Below are 22134 nucleotides of genomic sequence, written 5' to 3'. Positions count from 1 at the left end.
GGAGTGCTCAGTCCCTCCCTCAGAGTAGGGAATTCCATAAAAGGGCATGTGGATGCTCAGTCCCTCTTATCAGAGCGGGGAATTCCATATAAGGATATCAGAGCGGGGAATTCCATAAAAGGGTACAGGAACATCTTCCCACCTTGCAGGCCTCTACTGACAGCAGTTTTTGGGAAATGGCATGGAGGCTATAGAATACACAGTTTTGGGTTACACCCATCCAGGGATGAATTGGTCCCAGCCGTTCTAACCAGGACAATTACTTTTAAAACCTGGACATCTATGATATTGTGTGTTAACTACAGCCCATTTTTACATCACACTTCCATATAAATAGTATGTCTTCTGAAAACTTACCATCCAAAATCATCAGTAAGGTGGTAGGCAAAGAAGTTAAATCAGCAAATAAACAAGGAAGGAATTTCAAAAATCCTTTTAGAACAATTTAGTTTATCGTTTTAGCAAATACTGAACTAATACCACATAGTGTTAGCATACCCCTCTAGTGACAAATTACAATTTTTTTTCTTGAGTTGCCCTTCCAAATTTATCAGAACCAAAGATTTCAACCCTCAATATAGGCCCCACCAGTTTTGCAACTACTTCCTGATCCTCATCTGGCTCAGTTTTAACAAACACAGTTCAGGTGTTTGCATAAATCAGTTTAAGTTATTTTTGTGAGCTCACTGTATGAGTTTCAGTGCACTGTAAGTAAACCTGGATGTTCTGTGCTTTCCCTGGCAGCAGACACGAGTAGCTGGAAGACATTCACACCAAGCATCAGCCTTGGGCCACTTGTGCACTGAGGCATCCCACTGTTCTGTGTCAGAGCCTGCCTGCAGAGGGTGAAAATCTGCCACCTTCTTAAGGCAAATATAAAAAAAATCGCTCACAAAAACACACTCATCTTTAGGCTAAGCCCCACTGATAAAAACTTCCCCCTCTTCTCATAAGCTTTTTCTCAAAAATGCTGTACATCCCACGGTGGTAACTGGGATGAGACTACAAGGTACTTTAACAAGGTAAACAAGTAAACAACATTATCTTTCTTTACATACAGTGACTATATTAAAGAAACTTCATAAATTCAAAAGCAGATCCAGGAAAAGGATCTAGTATACTGACTCCTTACTTAATGCTTTGTACTACAGCTTCATTTAATATCATATTTTATATAAGTGGGACTGCTACCACATTTCCTTCAAAAATAGGCAACACCATGGTATTACTGTTGACAGGGCAAGAAAATGCAAAAGACAGGTGAGGAGCCGTTGAAGAGCCAGAAGACTAAGGTGCAATTCCATTGTTAGGTTGATTTTTTTTGTTCCTATTTAGGGTCTTCCTACTTTGTCTACAGCTTCGGGTAAGCTCAGTGTCACAACTAAACATTCACCTTCAAGAGATCGAGCAATTGAGGATTTATGCTCTTCCTGGCTATCAGAGGTTTTACAGTTTCTCTCTTCAGTGAAGAAGTGGTTGTAATGTTCATATTAAATGACTTGAATATAGTCTTTAAATTGTCTTTGTTTCCTTTAGTTGGTGAATGCCCCTGTCCTTGACTGGAAGACCACGAAGATAAACACGAGTGACTGAAGTACTCTAGCCTCTCTGAACATTATGGAAAGCTGAATAACTAAGTTAGATATGTATCTTGCTAGCATGCCTGAGCAACCGTAATTATAAAATTACTATAAACCAAATGTCAATTCATTTTCCTTATCAGAAAGCATCAGTTAAATAGCATAATAAACATTGTATCATTTAATAGCATTAGTTTTCAAAGTTTAGTTATAACTCCACCAAGCATTCCCTAAAGCCAAGAACCATGCAATATAATACATTCAATGGATTGGCTTCAGCAGACAGAAAATTAATTTATTTCCCAGATTATCTGAAACAGAACCAAATAACCAAGTCACACCTCCAAAAAGATGCAATTATTTTAAAAAAAATGAAAGTGCTGTAGTTAATTCTCAACATTTTATGGTGTTGCACAAGATAATGCATTTCAGTCAGCAGGGAATTGTTCCAGAAGAACAAACTTACATGTAATAGGAGTTGGAAACAAAGAATAAGGAAAATAGGAAATACTGGAAACAGATTACTGGACAGGAAGCATTTGTTTGGAATTTAAGATGTTCTAATTGTTGCACCATCACACTAATTAATGCAATTTCCTCAGAGGGCAACATGACAGTCTCAGATGTCACACTGCACGGAGCTGTAAGAATCCCCAGCTAAGTGAACAACACTGTAGTGATATCATTCTGATAATACTGGTCTTTTTTTCCATATGGTGACCTTCTCTTACACAGTTCTGCTCTAAAGAATCATTAGGCAAAATGATATGCTCATCCCTCAGTGAGCCCACTGGTTCCATCCATGTCAGACTTCTTTTCTCTTGCCATAACAGTCTTAGCTCCAGCAGAGACAAAAATCATGAAAATATTCACATTTAAAACTCAGTAGGGACTGATGCTATTTTCTGATTTACAAAAACAAGTGGCTGAAAGACACACCTAATATGGAATAGGCACTAACAAAAATTAGAATAATATGAAAATTCATTTAAAAGTTCCAAGATATTTAAAACCTGACTGATTTTAACACCACTGAAGCAAGAGATTTAATTTATGTGGTAAACTTCTAGTTCTGTATATATTTGGTAGTCGGCTATCTGTACCCAGCACACTCTATGGATGGTAACCCAGAACTACTAAAATGAATTGGAAAATTTTCAAAGCAGTGAATGTGTTAAAGGACTTCAATTTAAGTTTACATTAATGTCTTCTTATGCCTTGTTTCAAAACAGTGAAGTAATTTTTCAGTCCCCTGGACTACGACTGCCTACAGCCACTATGCTACCGCAACATGCTGTGGTCCCAGAGATTTCAAAAAAGGAACTGATGATGACCAACAGGTTAAAGAGTAACTCATAAGGCAAAAGAAAAAATAAAAAGAAAAAAGGAAAACAGTTGCAAGCAAAAGCCGTTTCTCTTCCCCTACAAGATAGCTTAATCCATATCACCTATTGGTGCTGAACTAAGAGTGAAAGCTTTGCTGAGACAAACTAAAAATTATGATTCCTTGTTTAGATCTACTGATACTAAAAATAAAAAAAAACCCAAATATTACACAGCAACAAAAAGATTTTCTTCAGTATTCAACATCAGATTTCCATCATATTATAGAAGTCCCATATTTTTCAGTCCACCCCCATCCAACCTGACTGGCTGCATCAGTTTGATGTGTGTTGACAGCTAGGCCAACGATATGGCTGCATCTCACGTGGATACCAGGGCTCTAACAGATTAACACAATACCTACTCTTTTTGGTGACTCCCTAAGGACAAAGAGATTGAAAATGTTTCTGTTTGTCACCTACTGGAGATTTCTGTGTATTTTGTATTTGCTGGAAATAAATGTGCAACCAGAGAGCACAGTGACAAAAAGATAAAACAAGCAAGTGATTAAGACAAAAACTAACTCAAATGAACTGGCAGTGACAGAAGACAGACCTTCAGTGTACAAAGGGGCTCTGCTGCAACACACACAGACCTGTGCAATAAAGATGTAATTAAGGAAAAGAACACAGACTCCTTTGTAACAACATGGACTTCATCTGGTTGGCGTGACTGCTGCCAAGGGAAAAGCAGCTGTGACTTCCTCTGCAATTGAACTGCAGAACGGACCACACTTGTATTTATTACTGGGACATACTGGTATCAGTTTGCCTGTGGCAGATGTGAATTCAAGAAAAAGCCTGCTTCCAACACTGATTAAAATTTCTAGTCAAGATTTTTCTGATGGAAATATTAAGAGTCAGGCTATTGAATCAAGGATCTTGGCTTCAAATACTCAAATACTTTTCTCCCAGATAGACAGATATGAAAAGCATACTCAACACAAATCCTAACAAGTGACTCACTGAGGAATACTATCCTGACTGCTGGAGCAAAATCATAAATTGCATGAGACACCTAAGAAGGTCCAGGCAGACCTACACCAGAAATGGACTTCTCATTTCCAAAATTTATATGAGGATATAAAGTTACATCACTCAACACTGATGGTTGTAAACATATTTTTACAAAGACAGGTGTATTCCCTATTTGATCTTTCCTTTGCTGACCCAACAAAGTGCACGTGGAGGAGGGAGAGGGAGTTAAGCCTGTCAGAGTCAGTACCACACTGCCAAAAGAATCAGTAAAATATATCTTAACTAGGGGAGGCACACTGTCTCCCAGCATTTACACCTCTTTCAAAAACTAATACTGAGAAAAGGAACATTTCAGGCAAGAACTGCATTAGCTAATCTGATACCACGAGGCTGGAAATTTCTCAGCAATAAAACAATTAACACAGGCTTTTGACACCACTCTTCATCTTTCTTTCATAAAGAAATAACTGAAAACAATTTGGAAATTAAAAAAAAACCCCTAAGCTGCTTGATGAGGCAGATAAACAGACTAATTGCAGTGGATTTCTCTAAAGCCTCTGTTACAGCTGAACTGCTGCTGCTGCTGACTCACACACAACACCCAACAAGAATGATTCATTTTTCTTCATGAGTATCCATCCATCTACTCATTCCATTAAACAATTGAGTAAGGAGCTTCAAGATTATTCTTTTCCTTGAAGCAATTTCAAGTCTGAGGTCCTCCAGTGCCTTAATTTAGATATCTCTTACAGTTTCTAAGTATACTTCAGGGATAAGAATAATAAACTGCAGAACTTGTATTTTTCTGATATCTGATTGATATATTTCCTCAACACATTATGAAGCCCCACAGTCACTTTCATCAGAACTTCATGTCCCCAAAACTCTTTTCCTCTAGCAAGGTTAACATCCCATCTCACTACTAGCCAGATTTTTCTCAGAATACCATATGGTCTAGCCAGGTGACTTGAGACAAATACAGCCCATTTGATTTTCAAGGATTAACAGTTTTATGTTGAAAAAGGATACAGTAGTCCTTGCAACAAAGCAAGAACTGAAAAATTTGTTCATTGAGATTACTACAGTATCAGCAGGGTGGCTGCAAGAGCTAAGTTGTCTTTGTCATCAACTTCCACTGTCTGAACAAATTAAGTTACTACAACACAGTCAATTATGCCGTATCATGTTCATATTAAGCATTAACAATAAACAAAAGAAAATTTCAAAAAAAGCAAAGTTCTACATGTCAGAGAAAAAAATAATTTCTTTTAGCAGGCTACAAAGAAACCCTGCTTAGCAGGCAAAATAAGTAATGATTCAAAAAAGACCAAGTTGATGAAGACATTACCAGCAAAAAGTGTATGTAAACTATGTTATATTCCACACATGTGGTATGGTTAAGAGCATCACTACACAACCACTAGTAACAGTTTTAAGATGAAAACAGCAGCTGAAAATCACCAAATGACCCAATAATTCAAGAATTTCAAGTAAGGACTTCAAGAGGTTAACACAGTGAAAAAACTCTGTTCCTAAACTTCAGGAATAATTAGTAGGTTTTTTTCACAGCAAGGCACCAAAGCACTCAAGCACTTGGTGGATACCAAAGACTTCTTATTGTAAAGTCTATTGTTCCTTCCTTTGATAAAAGCATAATGCATTTTTGCCTTATCATGGAAGTGATAGTGTTATAAAAGCCCATCATTTCAAGGCTATCTCACAGAGGTCAGGCTGCAGACTACAATTTAAGTCCAGGCAGGAAGGATAAACTGTTCCCAAGGGTAGACCATGTTGTATTACGTACACAACACAAGAATGATTCATAAGCCTTAAGAGGTTAGGAAGGATATCAGAAATGTGTATATTAACTGATAGATACTCTCAGATATGAGGGTGAAGCACGGGTTGGGTTTTTTAAACAAATAAAATGATAAGGAAATGGAAGAGTAAGACATTACAGAATTAATTCCAAAGCAACTGCTCAATCCAGATGACCTCAGTAAAAGGTAAAATCTAGAAAATGCCCTGTCAAAATCAGTGTTGCACAGACTATGACAGTATCTGTTCCAGGCTAAAATATAGTTGTGAAAACTATCACCATAAAATAAACTTTTGTTAAGGATAGTGCTTATTTATCAGTAATAAAATCTCCTGTGACCAAAGAAAGATCCCAAAATTTAACACAGAGCACTTTGAGGACAAAAAACATCCCAAAGCACAAAGTCACTATGAAAAATCTCAAAAGCACTTTTCCCACTAGAAGTACCTAATACTAAAAAAATAGAAAAAACATCACAGACAGCCCACTTGAAACATGATTAAAAACTACTTGTGTGCAATATGAATTGGCTGCCAAGCCACCTTTACAAAGTAATAATATTTATAACTTCTTTAGAAACTCAAGTTTAATCCTAAAACATTCTATGCATGTGTATACACACAGATGTAGAAAACTAGTAATATATGTATATATGAATCTTTTTGTTCCTTACAAATAAAAGCTCAGGGAATTGTCCATACAGTGTAGTTTGGATAACAGTCTCAGCTGGTGCAAACTCATGCTTTGTCCATTATAAACAAAGTTAACACAGTTCCCATCAGCTGAGAATCTGGAATAATTTTTTCTACTATTCAACTTCAGTGTTAATGTTGCATGACTGATGCTTTTTTTTTTTAACCCAAAAACTGTTCAGTGATTTGATGAAGCCTAGAGAATGAAGTGCAAGCTCTGATTTTTTAAAGTTACAGGCAGCTTAACTTACAAACATCTAACTTTAGGTGTTGCACAGTGCTTGAAAACTTACCTTTCGGACTGAAGCCAAACGATTCATCATTAAAGACTCTTCTCTATCATCATCATCATCCAAGTCCAACATGGGCATACTAAAGCTATCAATAATACTGCAGCACCTGGAGTTTTCATCCCTTGGATCAAAGGGATCCACAATGATTGGTTCAGTTCCTTTGATTTCACAGCGGCAGAAAGGACAGCCTTGGCCATCAGATTCCTACAGCAAGACAAAAAAGCAGATAAATTTTAAAAAATAATAAATAGAAATAATTTAAAAAATAGATTTAAATCTTTCTACAAAGAAACATCCTTAACCAGTCTCAAAAAGCTTCTAAAGAAGTAGTGGAGTGAACAGGAGACTGATTAACAAATATTTAACTATAATAAATCCTAAAATGACTGCACCTTTAAAACCTTCTCTCTTCACTTTAAGGTTCACTTAAGAATAACTAATCAAAATGCAACTATTAAATCTACAAAGTACCAAAACAGTCTTAATATTACAGGTCAGGAAGTAACATCTGGCCTTTTAGGCTTACCAATTTGCTATTTCTTCAAGAGAAAGAAGGCAAGGTGTGTAGACAGAGACAATGCATTTTATTATATATCTTTTATATTAAAGGCAAAGTATTTCTCTTTGATTTGAAGTTAGGAAATACAGACAAGCTTTACAGCATGCAGCTCTTATTTTCTGATAGATATGAAGTCCATCATGGTTGCAACATTACCAGCATTCAGAAATATGCATTCAGACCACCTAAAGCTACAAATATTTTTTACATGTTTAACAAACCAGGACTTAAATACATTTTTCATATATTATATAAACCAAGGATCTATTTTCATATGTTATCAGAAACAGGAACCACTTTAATTTTAATTTCTGAGTGGTGTGTGTTCAATGATTTTCAAGCAGCCATATTCAGTTTCTTTTACTTATTCCAAAAATTTATTTTTTCCTCATAAGAAGTAACCAAAAAGCCAAGATTTCAGACTAGTAATAAACAAAAATATAAGAGAAAAGTCTTTCAAGCATTTATAAAGAAATATTTCCATCAAGAGGAACAATGTAGAATTGTATGAAAAACCAAAACAACAAAACCCAGGCAAACCAACAAAAAACCCAAAACACCTTGAATACCCACCCCCCCTCAAAAAAAGGACAAAACATAAACCAAACCCATACCCAGAAGAGCCCTGAAGCTTTGAGAGATCAAGGTAATTCAAAGCGAAACCAGAAATCACATCATGTCATATTTGTACTCAGGTAGACAGACAGCTAAAAAGGGTATGTACACCAAAATTAATTCTAAATAACTTACCTATGTTGTAATATAATCAAGCAAGCAGAGGTTTTTGATTTCTCAGATGCAAGAATAGCTTTAATTTTTTTCTAGCATTATTTTTATCTTAACACTTGCCAGTCTTACTAAACTGACAGATGATTTTACAGTCTATGGAAGAACTGTATCCCAAGGCCAGATAAATATAAATGATGTCTCCTGACAGTCTTGTCTATTTGTATGACTAGTACTAGATTTTCATTCTGTACGGAGAGATAACTGTACTCTACTTTTAGCACCTTAATTACAAATACCTGGTCAATATTTCTACCTCAAAGAGCACCTCCAAATTATATGGTCTTACTGCCGCTGTCGAGTGAACAGAAGTCTTCCCTTACTCTATACATTTCCTTACAGATTAATTTTCTAGAAGCACCCTCATTGATGAGGCTTTTAGTTTTCAAGGCTTTCTTGTATCTGTGTTGGAAAATAGTTCTGAACCAGCAGTTCCTGTCCTTTCTTTTCAAAATTACTGGTAAACAAATCACAGCAGCAAAGACTTCTTTTCAACAGTATGAAGACAACTGAGAAAATAAAACAGATCCGAGATGTCTGTATGAACACACATGCTTGTCCATGCCCTCAGAAAGGCTATTTAGAACACTGTGAACCTTACAATGCAGCATGTATGCCCACATGCTTTTAGAATCCATGTATGCCCATATGCTTTTAGAATCAAGACCAGACATATAGTTTTCAGACAAGAATAGATTTCTATGGAATAAAATAAGATTTTACTCCTGTTGCATAATACAAAAAGGAAACAGGTAAACCAAGTCTTCTTTGGGAGACTGATCCCCATAAAGGTGAACAACTCAATCATCCTTAGTATTCTATGCAGATCTGATGTTGCATACTCAATTTTTTCTGCTTAGTGAAAACATCTGTATGGGTCTCTTGAGGCATGTCTAATGAGCCATTATGCTGCCAATTAAACATTAGCCCACCAGAAGCTTGCAACAACTGATGCTGTTACAGTGTAATATTTCTTCATTGCCTCACTAATTATACAAAAGTTAAATTTATAATGAAGTCCAAAATGTACCTGACCAATTACAGCTGGTAGCAATGTTCTAATGAAGCCTGATGATTTCAAACATGTCAGTTCTGAGCCTAAAATGCTTTCACAGAATCACTGAATCAACCAGGTTGGAAAAGACCTCTGAGATCACTGAGTCCATCTCATGAGCCAACACCACCCTGTCAACTAGACCATGGCAGTGAATGCCACATCCAATCTCTTAAATACCTCCGGGGATGGTGAATCCACCACTTCCCTGGGCAGCCCATTCCAATGCCTGATTACCCTTTCTGTAAAGAATTTCTTCCTAATATCCAACCTAAACCTCCCCTGGCACAGCTTAAGACCATGCTCCTGTCTTACTGCTGGTTGCCTGGGAGAAGAGACCAACCTCCACCTGGCTACAACCTCCTTTCAGGGAGTTGTAGAGAGTGATGAGGTCTCCCCTGAGCCTCCTCTTCTCCAGGCTGAACAACCCCAGCTCCCTCAGCCTCTCCTCATATGGCCTGTGCTCCAGTCCCTTCACCAGCCTCATTGCCCTTCTTTGGACACTCTCCAGCACCTCAATATCCTTCCTGAACTGAGGGGCCCAGAACTGGACACAGTACTCAAGGTGTGGCCTCACCAGCACTGAGTACAGGGTTAGAATCACTGCCCTGATCCTGCTGGTGACACTATTCCTGATACAGGCCAGGATGCCACTGGCCTTCTTGGCCATCTGGGCACACTGCTGGCTCATGTTCAGCAGTGGTCCTCTTCCTGAATCCCTAGCCACCAGCCAAATTACTGAGGCCCTTAACTTCTCAAGTCTCCAAAATCAGAGCACATCACTGGCACAACACTGGACCATGCTGCTATCATGCCATGAGACACCCACCAATCAAAAATAAAAAGATTTCAGTCCTTCTGCCCTTTCAGCTGAGCCAAAAAATCCCAAAATCTACAAGACTTCAGAATTTTTCAAAATTTTTAAGTCAATGATCAATGTAGTCAGACGTCTATATCTGTCATTCAGAATGAAACTTGAAAGAATAGAGGAAGTGTACTCCTGAAATGAGAAACATTGTTCCATCTCAGCAGTTGCTTAGTAGTGAAATAAATATTCTTATTTGGGTATGCCTCAAATGGAATTTCTTCAGAATTTTTGATCTATGGGGAATTTGAAAGATTTGTGTTTGGAGCATCAAACTCATGTATCACGAAGAACACAAAATTGGAAACTGAGAATATGTCTTTTTCAGCAAGCTTTATTGCTAATGGAAGAAAAACTCAAATGATACTTCTGATATATCGTGTTGGTTTGCCAGTGATGCTTTGTCAATTAGACAGAAAATTTCTTAATTAGAAAAGAACTACAGTACTTGAAGACGTATCTCATACAAAAGAATGAAAACCCATTAACTGAGACAAACTCATTTAAAACCAAGTAAAAAATGGACTAGAGTCAAGGATTGTTTTTACTCTTCTCACTACAGTTGTAAGCAAAGAATGGTGTCTAACTGTGGAACAGAGTCCTGTCTGACAACTGGATGACCCTTACTTCTCCCCATAAAATACAGATAAGGAAGAAGAAAGGGGAAGGGAAGAAGCACAGTTGATGCACTTTGAGAAGCACCTATTAGGGGAAGTCTGAAGCTGTAAAATGACCTCTGCTTTCAATATTACTTTTTAGGTCAAATACTTGTCAACTGTGCTGAACTAAAGGTACCAGTTCTCCCATTTCCCACAGACTAGTATATCCATGAACAAGATGGACAAAACACCCTAACCTGTGTCACCAGAAAGTCTCTGTGTTTTTTGGGTATTCTATAAATGAAATTGAGAGAATGGAGTTTCCCCTCCATTCAATGTCTTAGTCCAACAACCATCTAAAGCAAGGTGGTTTAGTGCTTTGCTTGTTATTAACGTGAAACACACGAATCCTGAGCTTATCTTCCACAGGTCACTTCAAGACTTGTATTACTGACTGAATCCTTCCCTCACTGAAGTCATCTCTTCTCCATATAAAATGCTGTCTAGTTAGTTATCCATTCCCAGCTGCTACATGTCCTCTTTGTGCCTTTTGAATACATCATGAAGTGACCTGGGTGACTGAATTGGCACCAAATGCCCAGCTTGCACTGTCTGAGTAGGCACTACACTCAGGAAATAATTTCCACTCAGTAGCACTCAGCAAATGACCCTGGCAAGACTCCAAGTCCAGACTGTAAACACTTCTGGAGCTTTGTTTTTCACAGATTTCTGGTCTGCAAAATAAAAAAGTTTATCATTTTAAATATACACATCCTTGTACCTGGAAGAGTAAACATTTACCCACACTGTAAACAGGAACGTAACAGAGAAATCCATCCTCTTCTCCACTAACTGAACTACAACAGTACCTGCCATGCTGTAAGACAAGAAGTGCACATAAGGTGTCCACAAGGCTCTATCTTCACATCCTTGTCATTCTCTGCACAGATTTTACACAGCTGAAAAGTGGAGCCCATTTCACAGTACAGTTCATACTGTTCCTGTAACAAAAGAAAGTCAAGTGATTATTCTTTCCTGTGACAGGTTCACAAAGAATATACTTAAGCATTAATAGTGACAAGCATTTCTCCAAGTGCCCTGTTTTCCAACCTGCTTTACTTATTAGACAAGGAAACTCTTGCTACTGATCTAATTAAAAGCCATACTAAGGTAACTGAAAGAGCTTACATTTTTGCTCCTTCAAATCTATGAGATACTACAATTCATGGCACAAAATGTTTAAATACCTGTGCCTATTAGGTTTTGTACAGACTTCTCACATGTAACTACCACACAAGGCATACATCCTGCTTTTCCTTGGCCGCACTTAAGAGGAGAGGAGAACGAACATATGGTTCTAAGTGAGAAATTAAGTGATGAAGGGGAACAAAACTGGGATTTCCTTTTCTAGGTATGAATTTAGGGCTAAGAAAAGTATTGGATTGAAAACTGTCAGGCAAGAAGGCTTTCTGCCTACAGCAAGGATGTAGTATGGTAGTATGGCTCACCCGTGTGAAGGAAGTATGGCAAGAATACAGCTCAGGATAACATGGGAATAGCCATACACAGATCATTCAGTACTTTGTATCCTTACAAGACTGACAGGAAGGTAAAAGAACATCTTCAGGAGAATAATAATAGATAAAACTTGAATCCAGAACAGTTTTCTAGAATTAGGTATTGTTGGGGAACTGACAATTAAATGCATTTGTATAGAAATAGAGCTTTTTTTTAGTCTTGAAAAACCAAATTTTGAAAGCCTAAAATAAGTAGAATCCAGGTCACAGGAAAATAAGCATCTACTGCTAAGTAAAGAGAGAGGAAATAAGGCTAAGAAAAACAGAAAATAAAAGACAGCTCATATCTGCAGCTTTAGTCAGTATGTACTAAAGATGTTTATGATAGAACTCTGGCAAAGAATTCATCTGTAGCAATATAGCCCTGCAGCCACTTTCATACCATCTTTTCATAGTTTAAGCAGCTCTAGTGACAGCTTTAAACCTCTTCAGTTATGTATTATTTAAGGCAGCATTCACGTAATTCAGACTGTTGAACAACCATCAAAATCAGCTAATGATTTCATAACTACAGCTTCAGAAACAACTGGATTCATTCAATGGATTCAAAATGAGTGGCTTGTGAAGAACAAGAACATTACTCTTTCATTATTATTTTAAGGCTGGAGGGAAAAGAGGGAAGTCAGATATGTGGAAGTACTCAGATTTTCTTCAGCTAATTGTTTCTAGGAATTCTCTTGCTTACAAAACTAATATCTTCATAACGGTATTCCTGATAATACCATAGATGGTAAAGTATAATTCTTTTCTAAAATATTTCTGGAGGTGGAATGCATATAGAGCACTCAGAATTACAGAAGATTCACCATGTCATCCTGTCTATTCTGAAGAAATAAAGACCATCTGAGACAGTATGGCTTGTATTTAGCCTGATGTCTTTCCTTCAACATATCCTCAAGTCTTCCAGACGCTTTTGTCAGGAAAAAAGCTCTACACAGTATGCCTTAACCTTCTAGTGTTAATGTCAACACCATGTTTATTCAGGCATTTGTCTTGTGGTGGCTACTTCCTACCACTTTACTATTGAACATCTGCACATTAATCATATCATCACTTAACAAGACTATAAACACAACTACATATTCTAATTTTCCCTGCAATTCTCTGCAAAGTGACTCCATCTAGGCATTTAATTATTCTGGTTGGTTTTCCCTGATCTCTCTTTTAATTAGCCCAATAGACAAAGAAGAAAGGAGAGAGACCCTGGAACTGGTATCTTTGCGATGTATGAACTATATTGTTCCTCCTGAACCTGTCAACAAACTGTACAATTCCTACTGAGGCTTCAAAAATACTATTTGATCGTCATTTTGTTTCTGTATTCCCATCTGCTATTAGCAAGGAAAGAAGAAGGTACATAAACCTCTCACATAAATATCAGAAAAAACTTTAGTAACTGTTAAAATACTTCTCACTTGGAAGAGGCTTACAATAAACAAAACTTTGAAGACATGCAGTCTGCATCACCATCAGCTCTACAGTTGAAAGGATTATTATCCTGTCTTCATCTAAACTCTTCTATCAACATGTTTTCACTCTTACGAATTTATTGCTCACATTTTAGTAAAAGCTTATTATCACTGCTAGATGAGACTCAGGGAAGTGAAGATTACAAAATAACTGACAAACTCTGCAACATACCTGTGTGACTTTTATGTGATCATGTGGTGTGGGTTCACATAATCCTGTCAAATCAGGATTATAACTTCTTCCATCTGGGAACAAATAGCTGCATCACAAGAAGACTGTTATAAATATGCACATTTCTTTGGTTTTATAACCTAAGTCATACCCATAAAATTTCATGGGGGTAGAATAAGTTCCAGGAGACATTAACTAAAATGAATCATCTTTCCTCAGCCATCTTTTTTATCTTTTGGGTTGCTACAATACATGCTGAATTGCTACATATGCATTTTGACACATGCTCAAGACTATTTATAAAAGCACAGGAAAGACTCTGACATCACATGCATAGCTACCAGTACAATGCATCTGAGCTTTGATTAGCAGATAACTTTGTAGTGGTAGCTCAACAGAACATTATTTTAGATCTTTGTTTCACAGTGAGCTTATACTTGCATATGTTCCTAGTGATTTCTCCACTGAGAGCATCATGCTCGGAAACACCACAGACTATTTCAAGTAAAGCAGCAGAATAGAAGGTAACACACATCTGTGTATATCAGTGTGTATTATGATACATATATCATAACACTATATATGTGAATGTCTGTGTACATTATGACAAGAATCTGCGCTAAGAATCCATGATGCAGACTGGACTTTATGCAAGAACTGATGGGGGCATTTCAGTCATGTAGGAAATTACCAATAGGTCAAATGATATCACAGAGACCCCGAGTTGTTCTATATTCCAATTTATGTCACCTGTAACTTGGAAACAGTTTCTTGAAAGTCTCATGTTGTTCAACAACTCAATGAGAAAGCCACATTTTCAGAAGGTACAAAAACTTCACTCTGCAATATTCACAGCCTTAGTTTCTCTTTGCTCAGTTTTTGTCAAGGAGAAACACTACTAATATTAGTGTGTTTTTATTACAGGTGTGAAATCATCATACCAGAAAAAAAATACTAGACTGTGCAGGACTGAGAAAACCTGCAAGATTGCAAAGGATTTTTCAATCTTTTTTTGAGGATTGATCAACTGCCTTTCTTTTTTCTTTCACATTATATTTATGTATATATATGTGTGTTTATATTTATATATAAATAATTTTGGATATAACAAAACATGTATCTCAGTCAAAAGATTCTGACACCAAAAATTTGACTGCTACTTCAGCCAACCTAGTAAAAATGTAATACTTCTCCCTATAAGCCTAATTCTCTAATAATTATAAATCTTTTCAGTAAACTATTAGAATATGGAAAATGTCCTGGCTGCACAATATATAAAAAAGCAATTACATAGCTTTCACATCATTGTCCAGAGTTAGACAGATGAGTAGTAACTGCTCAATAAGCTTAAGTGCATTTGGGACTCTTGGGGGAGGCAGGGAGGGATCAATGCAACAGCTGTCTGATTTTATTTTCTTATGGAATTACTTGCCATGAGATATGACTTTGGTTAACTTTCAGTAACTTTGGTGAATGGAATTAACTAGGAAGAAGTGTTTTTCAAATGAATAAAAAGGATGGTCTTTAAACTCCAAAGAATGCTAACCACAATATCCAGATTCTCTGTTTTAAAGACCTTTACCTACCCTTATAAGTATTAAAAGAATAAGAAAATCAGAATTTCATACCCGTGGTGACTGTAGGAATTTGTACTTACAATCCTTCCCGGCTGCCATCAATCAAAGCTTGAAACAGAGGCTTATTGTGAGGTATGGTCTGCAGTATGTTCCCATCACCAGTCACATACCCAATGGCCCACTGTCCCAGGCGAGTGCAACTCAGTCTGAAAATGTAGCTTGATAAAAACAAGACGAATAAAAAGTCAGTGTTAATCAGAGTTCAGCAAACCAAGTGAAGAGAGCAAGGATGGCCTCTGGTTAAGGCACTGAATTAGGTCTCTGAAGATTTGGCTCAGATTCCCAATTCTGCCACGTGTTCTTTGTATAACCTTAAATAAACCTGCATCTTTTACACTGTCAGTTTCTCACGGGCAGAAATAAAGTAACAGCAGTTCCCTACTCCCAACTTTTCACCTGCTTGCTTTTTAGTTCTCAAAGTGAAAGGCACACATTCACTGTGAACAGTCACATTTAGCCATGCCCATAAACCTCTTCGAGTGTATTAAATTATCAAGTTTGCATACATACAACATACACCTTTTGTGCATAGGCAGGTCAACAAACTGAACGAATGGAAGGGGAAACATAAAGCATCTTTAGACGCAACAGGAAAGGTAAAGATAAATGATAAAACAAGCTCTACTAGCAATGTTAATTTTCTGTGAACCTGTAGAGGTGAACAGGACAGAAGAAATATCAATTCTACTTCAGAAAATAGCAGATATTACCGATACAGTTGGACTTAAATTTAAATACTTCTGTGTGTACAGGTGATAGCTGGGAGAATAAATAATGTAGACAGAGAGCACAATCAGAAGAAAAGGAAGATTATAGGCAACAGTATTGTGCATGTAGAGTGTTTCTTACTAAAAACTCTAGTCCTTTTCACATCAGACACCATCTCATATGCAAAAACCTCACTCTGAAAAGCATCCCACAGTGAAATATCACAAACTCAACTTGGAACTATAGAGCAGCTTTTCTTAATTATACATCAATATTTTATTTCCTTTCAAACTAATATGAGAAATCTAAGCCTCCCTGAAGTTTGGCAAAGCTCTTGCAACCTTCAACAGGACTCACATTACATTGAAGTAGTAAGTATTCGTTTGAACAGAATCTTGTAATTTCCAGGATGTTTTAGTCAAATTAAAGAAGCAATTTTACTGCATATTTCCTCTTTCACACTCTAGCATTTCACCTAAGCAATTCAGAAAGTAATTTTCTGATATGCAATAGAAAGCTATCTTAAAACTAACTCTCTATTTACAAGAAACATGAAAGCAACTTTGGATAATTTCTCTATCACAGAATTGGGATCAATAATAGAGAAAATACTAAGTATAGCAATCACTCTCAAAAGCAACCTAGTTATCTGACTAGTAGTGACCATGAGTACCAAGCTAAAAAACAGTATTATTCTATCAGGACCAAGAGATTTTTGTACATATGCACTTGGCCACTTGGGTATCTTAACAAGATACAGTATATCGTTTGCTAAAAATTAAAAAAAAGCAAGTACAGAATATGGATATAACTGTTGCTGGACACCTCTAACAAGTTTCAAAACAATGCACTTTAACTGCATATACATGTGATTCTGCAGCAAATTTAGACAAGTAGACATTAGGGGAAATCTTCATAACTGTAAGATAAAACTAGTAAAATAAAAAGTAACTAATACAGATTAAATCCATTAATGGATTTTTATTTCTCCAATCTGAGTGAAGAGAAAAACCCACAACAACAGTGGCATAAATGATAAAAGTTCAGCTTTAATAATTCAGTACATACAGTGCCACATAGACATTATTTAAAACCTCTACACATCATGATCTTTTATCTGACTGATGGCTTTTCTAGGTGAAGAGTTTATGATATAGAATGATTACAAGCAAAGAAAAAAAGAAATATGAACACAAAAGGAGCACATAAGCACCGATTAAATTCATAACTTGAATGTGTTACCATGAAAGATGTTAAGGTGATTTTTACTCTACTATTAAATAAAAATAGTATCTTTATATAAACTTGGATTTTATATAAACTTGGATTTTCAAATATGCTTTTCAAGAACGCATTGTTTGTTATACCTAATTCAGAAGAAGAAAGGAAAAGCAACGTTTTTCCAACTTCTTTCTGTTTATTTGTACTTATTTAGACTTCAGTGTGCTAATACGGCATTTTTTTGCTTAATAGCACTGCAGAAGAACTATGGCCAGATAATGTTTATAAAGTTCCTATGTCTTAAAATCTAAAAGGTCAGCATTTCTTAAATGTGTAGTTCAGAGCTTTAATATTCAGCTATTTGCAAAAATACATTTTTATATAAATAAAATCACAAGTGTAAAAAAAGAAGCCTACTAGTTCTCTGATTAACTCAGTTATTGGGGGGGGGGGGAAAGCCAAAAATTCATTCATGCTGCAGTGAGTGTTAAATAACATGCAATATAGAAGTATGAACCTAGAATAATTATGTAGGTTCTGAGACAACAAGCTTATTTGGAAAGCAATGAGCAGCAAAACCTCTCACCTCCCAGGCTTAGAGCTGTATTTCTGCAGCCTTGCTTTCACTTCATCATATGTCAGGAATGCCATATATCCAGGATGTGTCACAGCTAAGAAGTTCCAATTCCTTAAGATTGAGCCCCACGGCTAAAAAGAAAAAGACAAACAAATAAACAGATGCAGCCAGGTAGTTTTGTATTTCTAATAAAGCTCAAGTCTGTATGTCAGAGATACCTAGGGTGTTTTAGCTTCAGCTGAAAAATATGTACTTTTGGTTAAGATCTAAATAGTACAAAAGACCATCCTATATATCCAGCTTTGCTACAAGTGTTCCTTCAAAAGAATTATTCCAAGAAAATCAACTGCAAATTTTTGGATAAAGATTTTAAGACCTTGATTTTAAGAGACCTTCTATTTGTAGCTACATAAAATATTAAACATCACGTTTAGTTAGAACCTGGAAAGTGTGACTCGATGGTTTATTAAAACACAATTAAGCCTATTCTTGAGAGGTCCTGAAGCACTTTCATAGTTAATGGTAAGTAACACTAACAAATGAATCCTAATAAAGCCACTAATTTGAGCTGTCACTCCTTATTTATTCTCTACTTCTTGATCTCTTCAGTCACCATAATGGTATTACAGACAGAAAACAAAACAAATATGACAACCCTTCACCAGAGTCTTTGCTGACCTGAATAGCAAATGCTTCACAAAATTCAGTGAAACATGCCTGATATGCTATCACTTCAAAGAATACAGATCAGTCCTTCACTGTAAATGAAGGATGATTTTTTTTTAAGTAGTGGAGTAATACAAGTACATAACTGTCCATTGCCAGCATTTGGAGAGTCAAGAAACTGCCTCTGAATGGTTTGGGGACTTTTTTTATCTATTTCTCAAAAGATCAAGGCAGGTGAAGTTAAGCAACACAAGACAAGAGGCTTGTGTTCCTATGTGCCCGGCAAATTCCCTTTAAAAGAACTTCTAAGGGCTGATCAGGCTGAGATGAAATGCCTGTGTGACATGCTCAAGCAGATTATCCTAATAGTTCTGCTTTATAGTAGGTTACATTTCTCAGGCAAACCCTAACCACTACATAAACACAGATGAAAATCTATTTATTTTAAAATACCTCTTCAAATCCGAACACAGAGTAGAAGACAGGTTTCAGCACAAAGGTCACAAGAAACCTAAAGTGTTCAAATTTGTACAAAGGCAAGGGAAAAAAAAATAAATCTCAATCCTAGATAAAACTCTGCATCTTGTCAGCTCCTTCAACAAGCTCAACAAGGCCAAGTGCAAGGTCCTGCACCTGGGTCAGAGTAATGCCAAGCACAAGTACAGGCTGAGTGGAGAAGGGATTGAGAGCAGCCACGTGGAGAAGGCCTTGGGAGTGCTGGTGGACGAGAAGCTGGATATGAGCCAGCAGTGCGCACTTGCAGTCCAGAAAGCCAACCACATCCTGGGCTGCAACAGAAGGTCAAGGGAGGTGATTTTCCCTCTACCCTGCTTCTGGTGAGACCCCACCCGAGTACTGCATCCAGCTCTCGGGCCCAAGGACACAGACCTGCTGGAGCAGATTCAGAAAGGGGCCAAGAAGATGATTAGAGGGATAGAGCACCTCTCCTAGGAAGACAAGCTGAGAGAGATTGGATTGTCCAGCCTGGAGGAAGAGAAGGCTCCAGGGAGACCTTAGAGCATCCTTCCAGTACCTAAAGGGGCTTGCAAGAGAGCTCAATAGGGACTTTTTACAAGCACATGGATTGATAGGACAAGGGGGAATGTTTTCAAACTGGAAGAGGGTAGGTTTAGATATTATGAAGAAATTCTTTACTGTGAGCATGGTGAAATACTGGAAAAGGTTGTCCAAGGAAGTTATGGTTGCCCCATGCCCTGAAGTGTTTAAGGCCAGGTTGGATAGAGCTCTGAGCAACCTTGTCTAATGGAAAGTGTCTCTGCCCATGGCAGGGGGGGTTGGAACTAGATGATCTTTACAGTCCCTTCCAACCCAAACCATTCTGATTCTCCTCTCTGAGGAGATGGATGTGTCGCTGTGACTGAAAAATCAAAAGGCAAGAACTCATAGCTTGCCATGCATACACAGAGTATTACAAAAGCAGAAATGTTAAATGGAAAAGATTTGTATGCTTTCTCTTCTATGGAAATATTTTTGTATTGAAGGACAACTTAAATGAACATGTTAACAGCAACAGAATGAAGTTGTTTTCCTTCAAAGCATCTACATATTCTGCCATGCTAACTTTCTCTCTGGTCAGGGAACACAGCACTTAAAGCTGTGCTTACAAATAGTGAAGAGGCAGGGGGAGCAACTTCGCTTTTACAGGATCTCCATAAAAACCAGTCTTGCTTTCTCCTGTGAATAAGCATCATTACAAATGCAGCTTTTCTGTAACACAACCCACAGTTGGCAAAACAGTGTTTTGATTACCTAATTGGGATTTTCTCTCTGTGGGTGTATGCACACAGTTACAGAAGCTGTTTAAAAACCAGAGAAGCAAAACGTAACCTCTGGGAGAGGTTCTCAGATCAAGTTCAGTGCAAGTTCACTTCAACAGTTATGCAGCTATTGCACCAGCTGGTAATCTGTTTGGCAAAAAATCTGTCTGCTTCCTTGTCAAATTAAAAGTTAATCCCTACCAGTCTTCTCTCCTTACTTATATCAGTACTGCCAATCCCCTTTTTCTAGCAGAAGGCAAAATAATGAATCAAACCACCAATGGCCTCACAAAGAAAGAAGGTGACGGATGTTTGCGGTTAAATTAAACAGAAAGACTACTGACACCCTTAACATTTTCAACTGTGATAGTTTTGACTCAGAGAAAAGATGATCAAACTCAAAACGCTCTATACTAAAACCATTAATCACTTCTGCCAAATTTTAACATCAGCTTCATAATGACATCCTTTCCCATGACAGCAAAATTAAGACAGCTAAACCACGATTATCACAGAACAACATGGAAAACAGAACAAACATAGACCCAGACTCTGATGTAAAATTGGTATTTTGAACATATCTCCGGTAGGTTAAAGAATAATCATTTAGGTTGGTAATGATCTCTAAGATCATGAAGTCCAACCATTAAGCCAGCTCTGTCAAGTACCCCACTAAATCATGTCCCTGAGTGCTTGATAATTCTTCCAGAGAAGAATTTTTTCCTAACATCCACTCTAAACTTCCCCTAGTGCAACTTGAGGCTCTGCATGAGTTCATCTCTGTAGAGGGTAAAGAAACTAAATGATCAAATAAATAGTTTTATATCTCAGTGATTCCTATATACAAAAGAAATATCCAAAGTGACAAATTCAGAATCAGTACATCTAATATAGATGCAAACCAGCACTGCCTTCTGTATTGTCTAAAATACCTCAAGTATATTCTGCAGAAGGGACACAAGGTTAACAGAGGTACATAACACACATAACAAGCTTATTTCAGATAAATATTGCCTATTAACATAAATACAATTAATGTTTTTCCTAAACATGGTTCCTTGTTGTAAATAAACAGCAATGCATTAATGACAAAAATATGTTCATAAAGAAAAGAGTTAGGCCTACATTTAGCCTAAAAAAAAGTAGTATGTAACTTTCCTTATGTGTTTGCAGAAACATTTCACGTTAAGTATACAGAGATACAAAAGCACAATAAAAAATACAACTAAAACTTAGATTACCTGGAGGTCTGCATTTCTAGGAATGTTTTTAAAAATAGTCAAAAGTAAGCAGCAAACACAAAGATATTGTAATAACTCTAGATATCTGCAGAAATGAAGCAGATGTTGGTGATGTTTTCAGTTTTTCAGATATAAGTGTTCCTGTCCCAAACATTGCTGATGGACTAAAAGAAATGCACAATTTATATCTAAATTATAGTGTTTCAGTTCTTTCAGTTTTTCAAGAAAATCTGCTTCCTTGGTCTCAGGGCATTAAGCTTCTCAAATTCACACAAGTATCTAAAATTTTCAAATCTTACCTGAAATAATCTAGTGAAGATATCAAATTCGAAAATTGAAATGTAGTCATTGCAGGTCAAGTCAATAGTAGATTTAAGAGCCATTGCTTCCAAACCAGAGCTAATCTGATGAACTTCATGAAGGCACTGCCTGAACACTTTCCATGGCACTATAGTTCTGTGAGAGGGGTAGAAATAATTAA

At 36.9% G+C, this 22134-nt stretch overlaps 1 protein-coding gene across 3 annotated transcripts in view; it reads right to left on the bottom strand.

Moving 5' to 3' along the window:
* The window catches only part of CBLB (Cbl proto-oncogene B), a 132074-nt gene that overhangs the window by 32133 nt on the left and 77807 nt on the right, over window positions 1-22134 (bottom strand). For all 3 annotated transcript variants that reach the window (XM_027681441.1, XM_027681442.1, XM_027681443.1), the window contains 6 exons: window positions 21953-22109; window positions 17978-18099; window positions 15483-15620; window positions 13826-13913; window positions 11477-11608; window positions 6745-6948 (listed from right to left, as the gene is read on the bottom strand). In XM_027681441.1, the coding sequence (XP_027537242.1) occupies window positions 6745-6948; window positions 11477-11608; window positions 13826-13913; window positions 15483-15620; window positions 17978-18099; window positions 21953-22109 (841 nt within the window). The remainder of the gene's footprint in view (window positions 1-6744; window positions 6949-11476; window positions 11609-13825; window positions 13914-15482; window positions 15621-17977; window positions 18100-21952; window positions 22110-22134) is intronic.

The sequence above is a fragment of the Neopelma chrysocephalum genome, unplaced genomic scaffold (assembly GCF_003984885.1).
Source record: "Neopelma chrysocephalum unplaced genomic scaffold, ASM398488v2 Primary Assembly neopelma1_60, whole genome shotgun sequence".
Lineage (NCBI taxonomy): Eukaryota > Metazoa > Chordata > Aves > Passeriformes > Pipridae > Neopelma > Neopelma chrysocephalum.
This window is presented reverse-complemented; position numbering and strand designations above follow the sequence as displayed.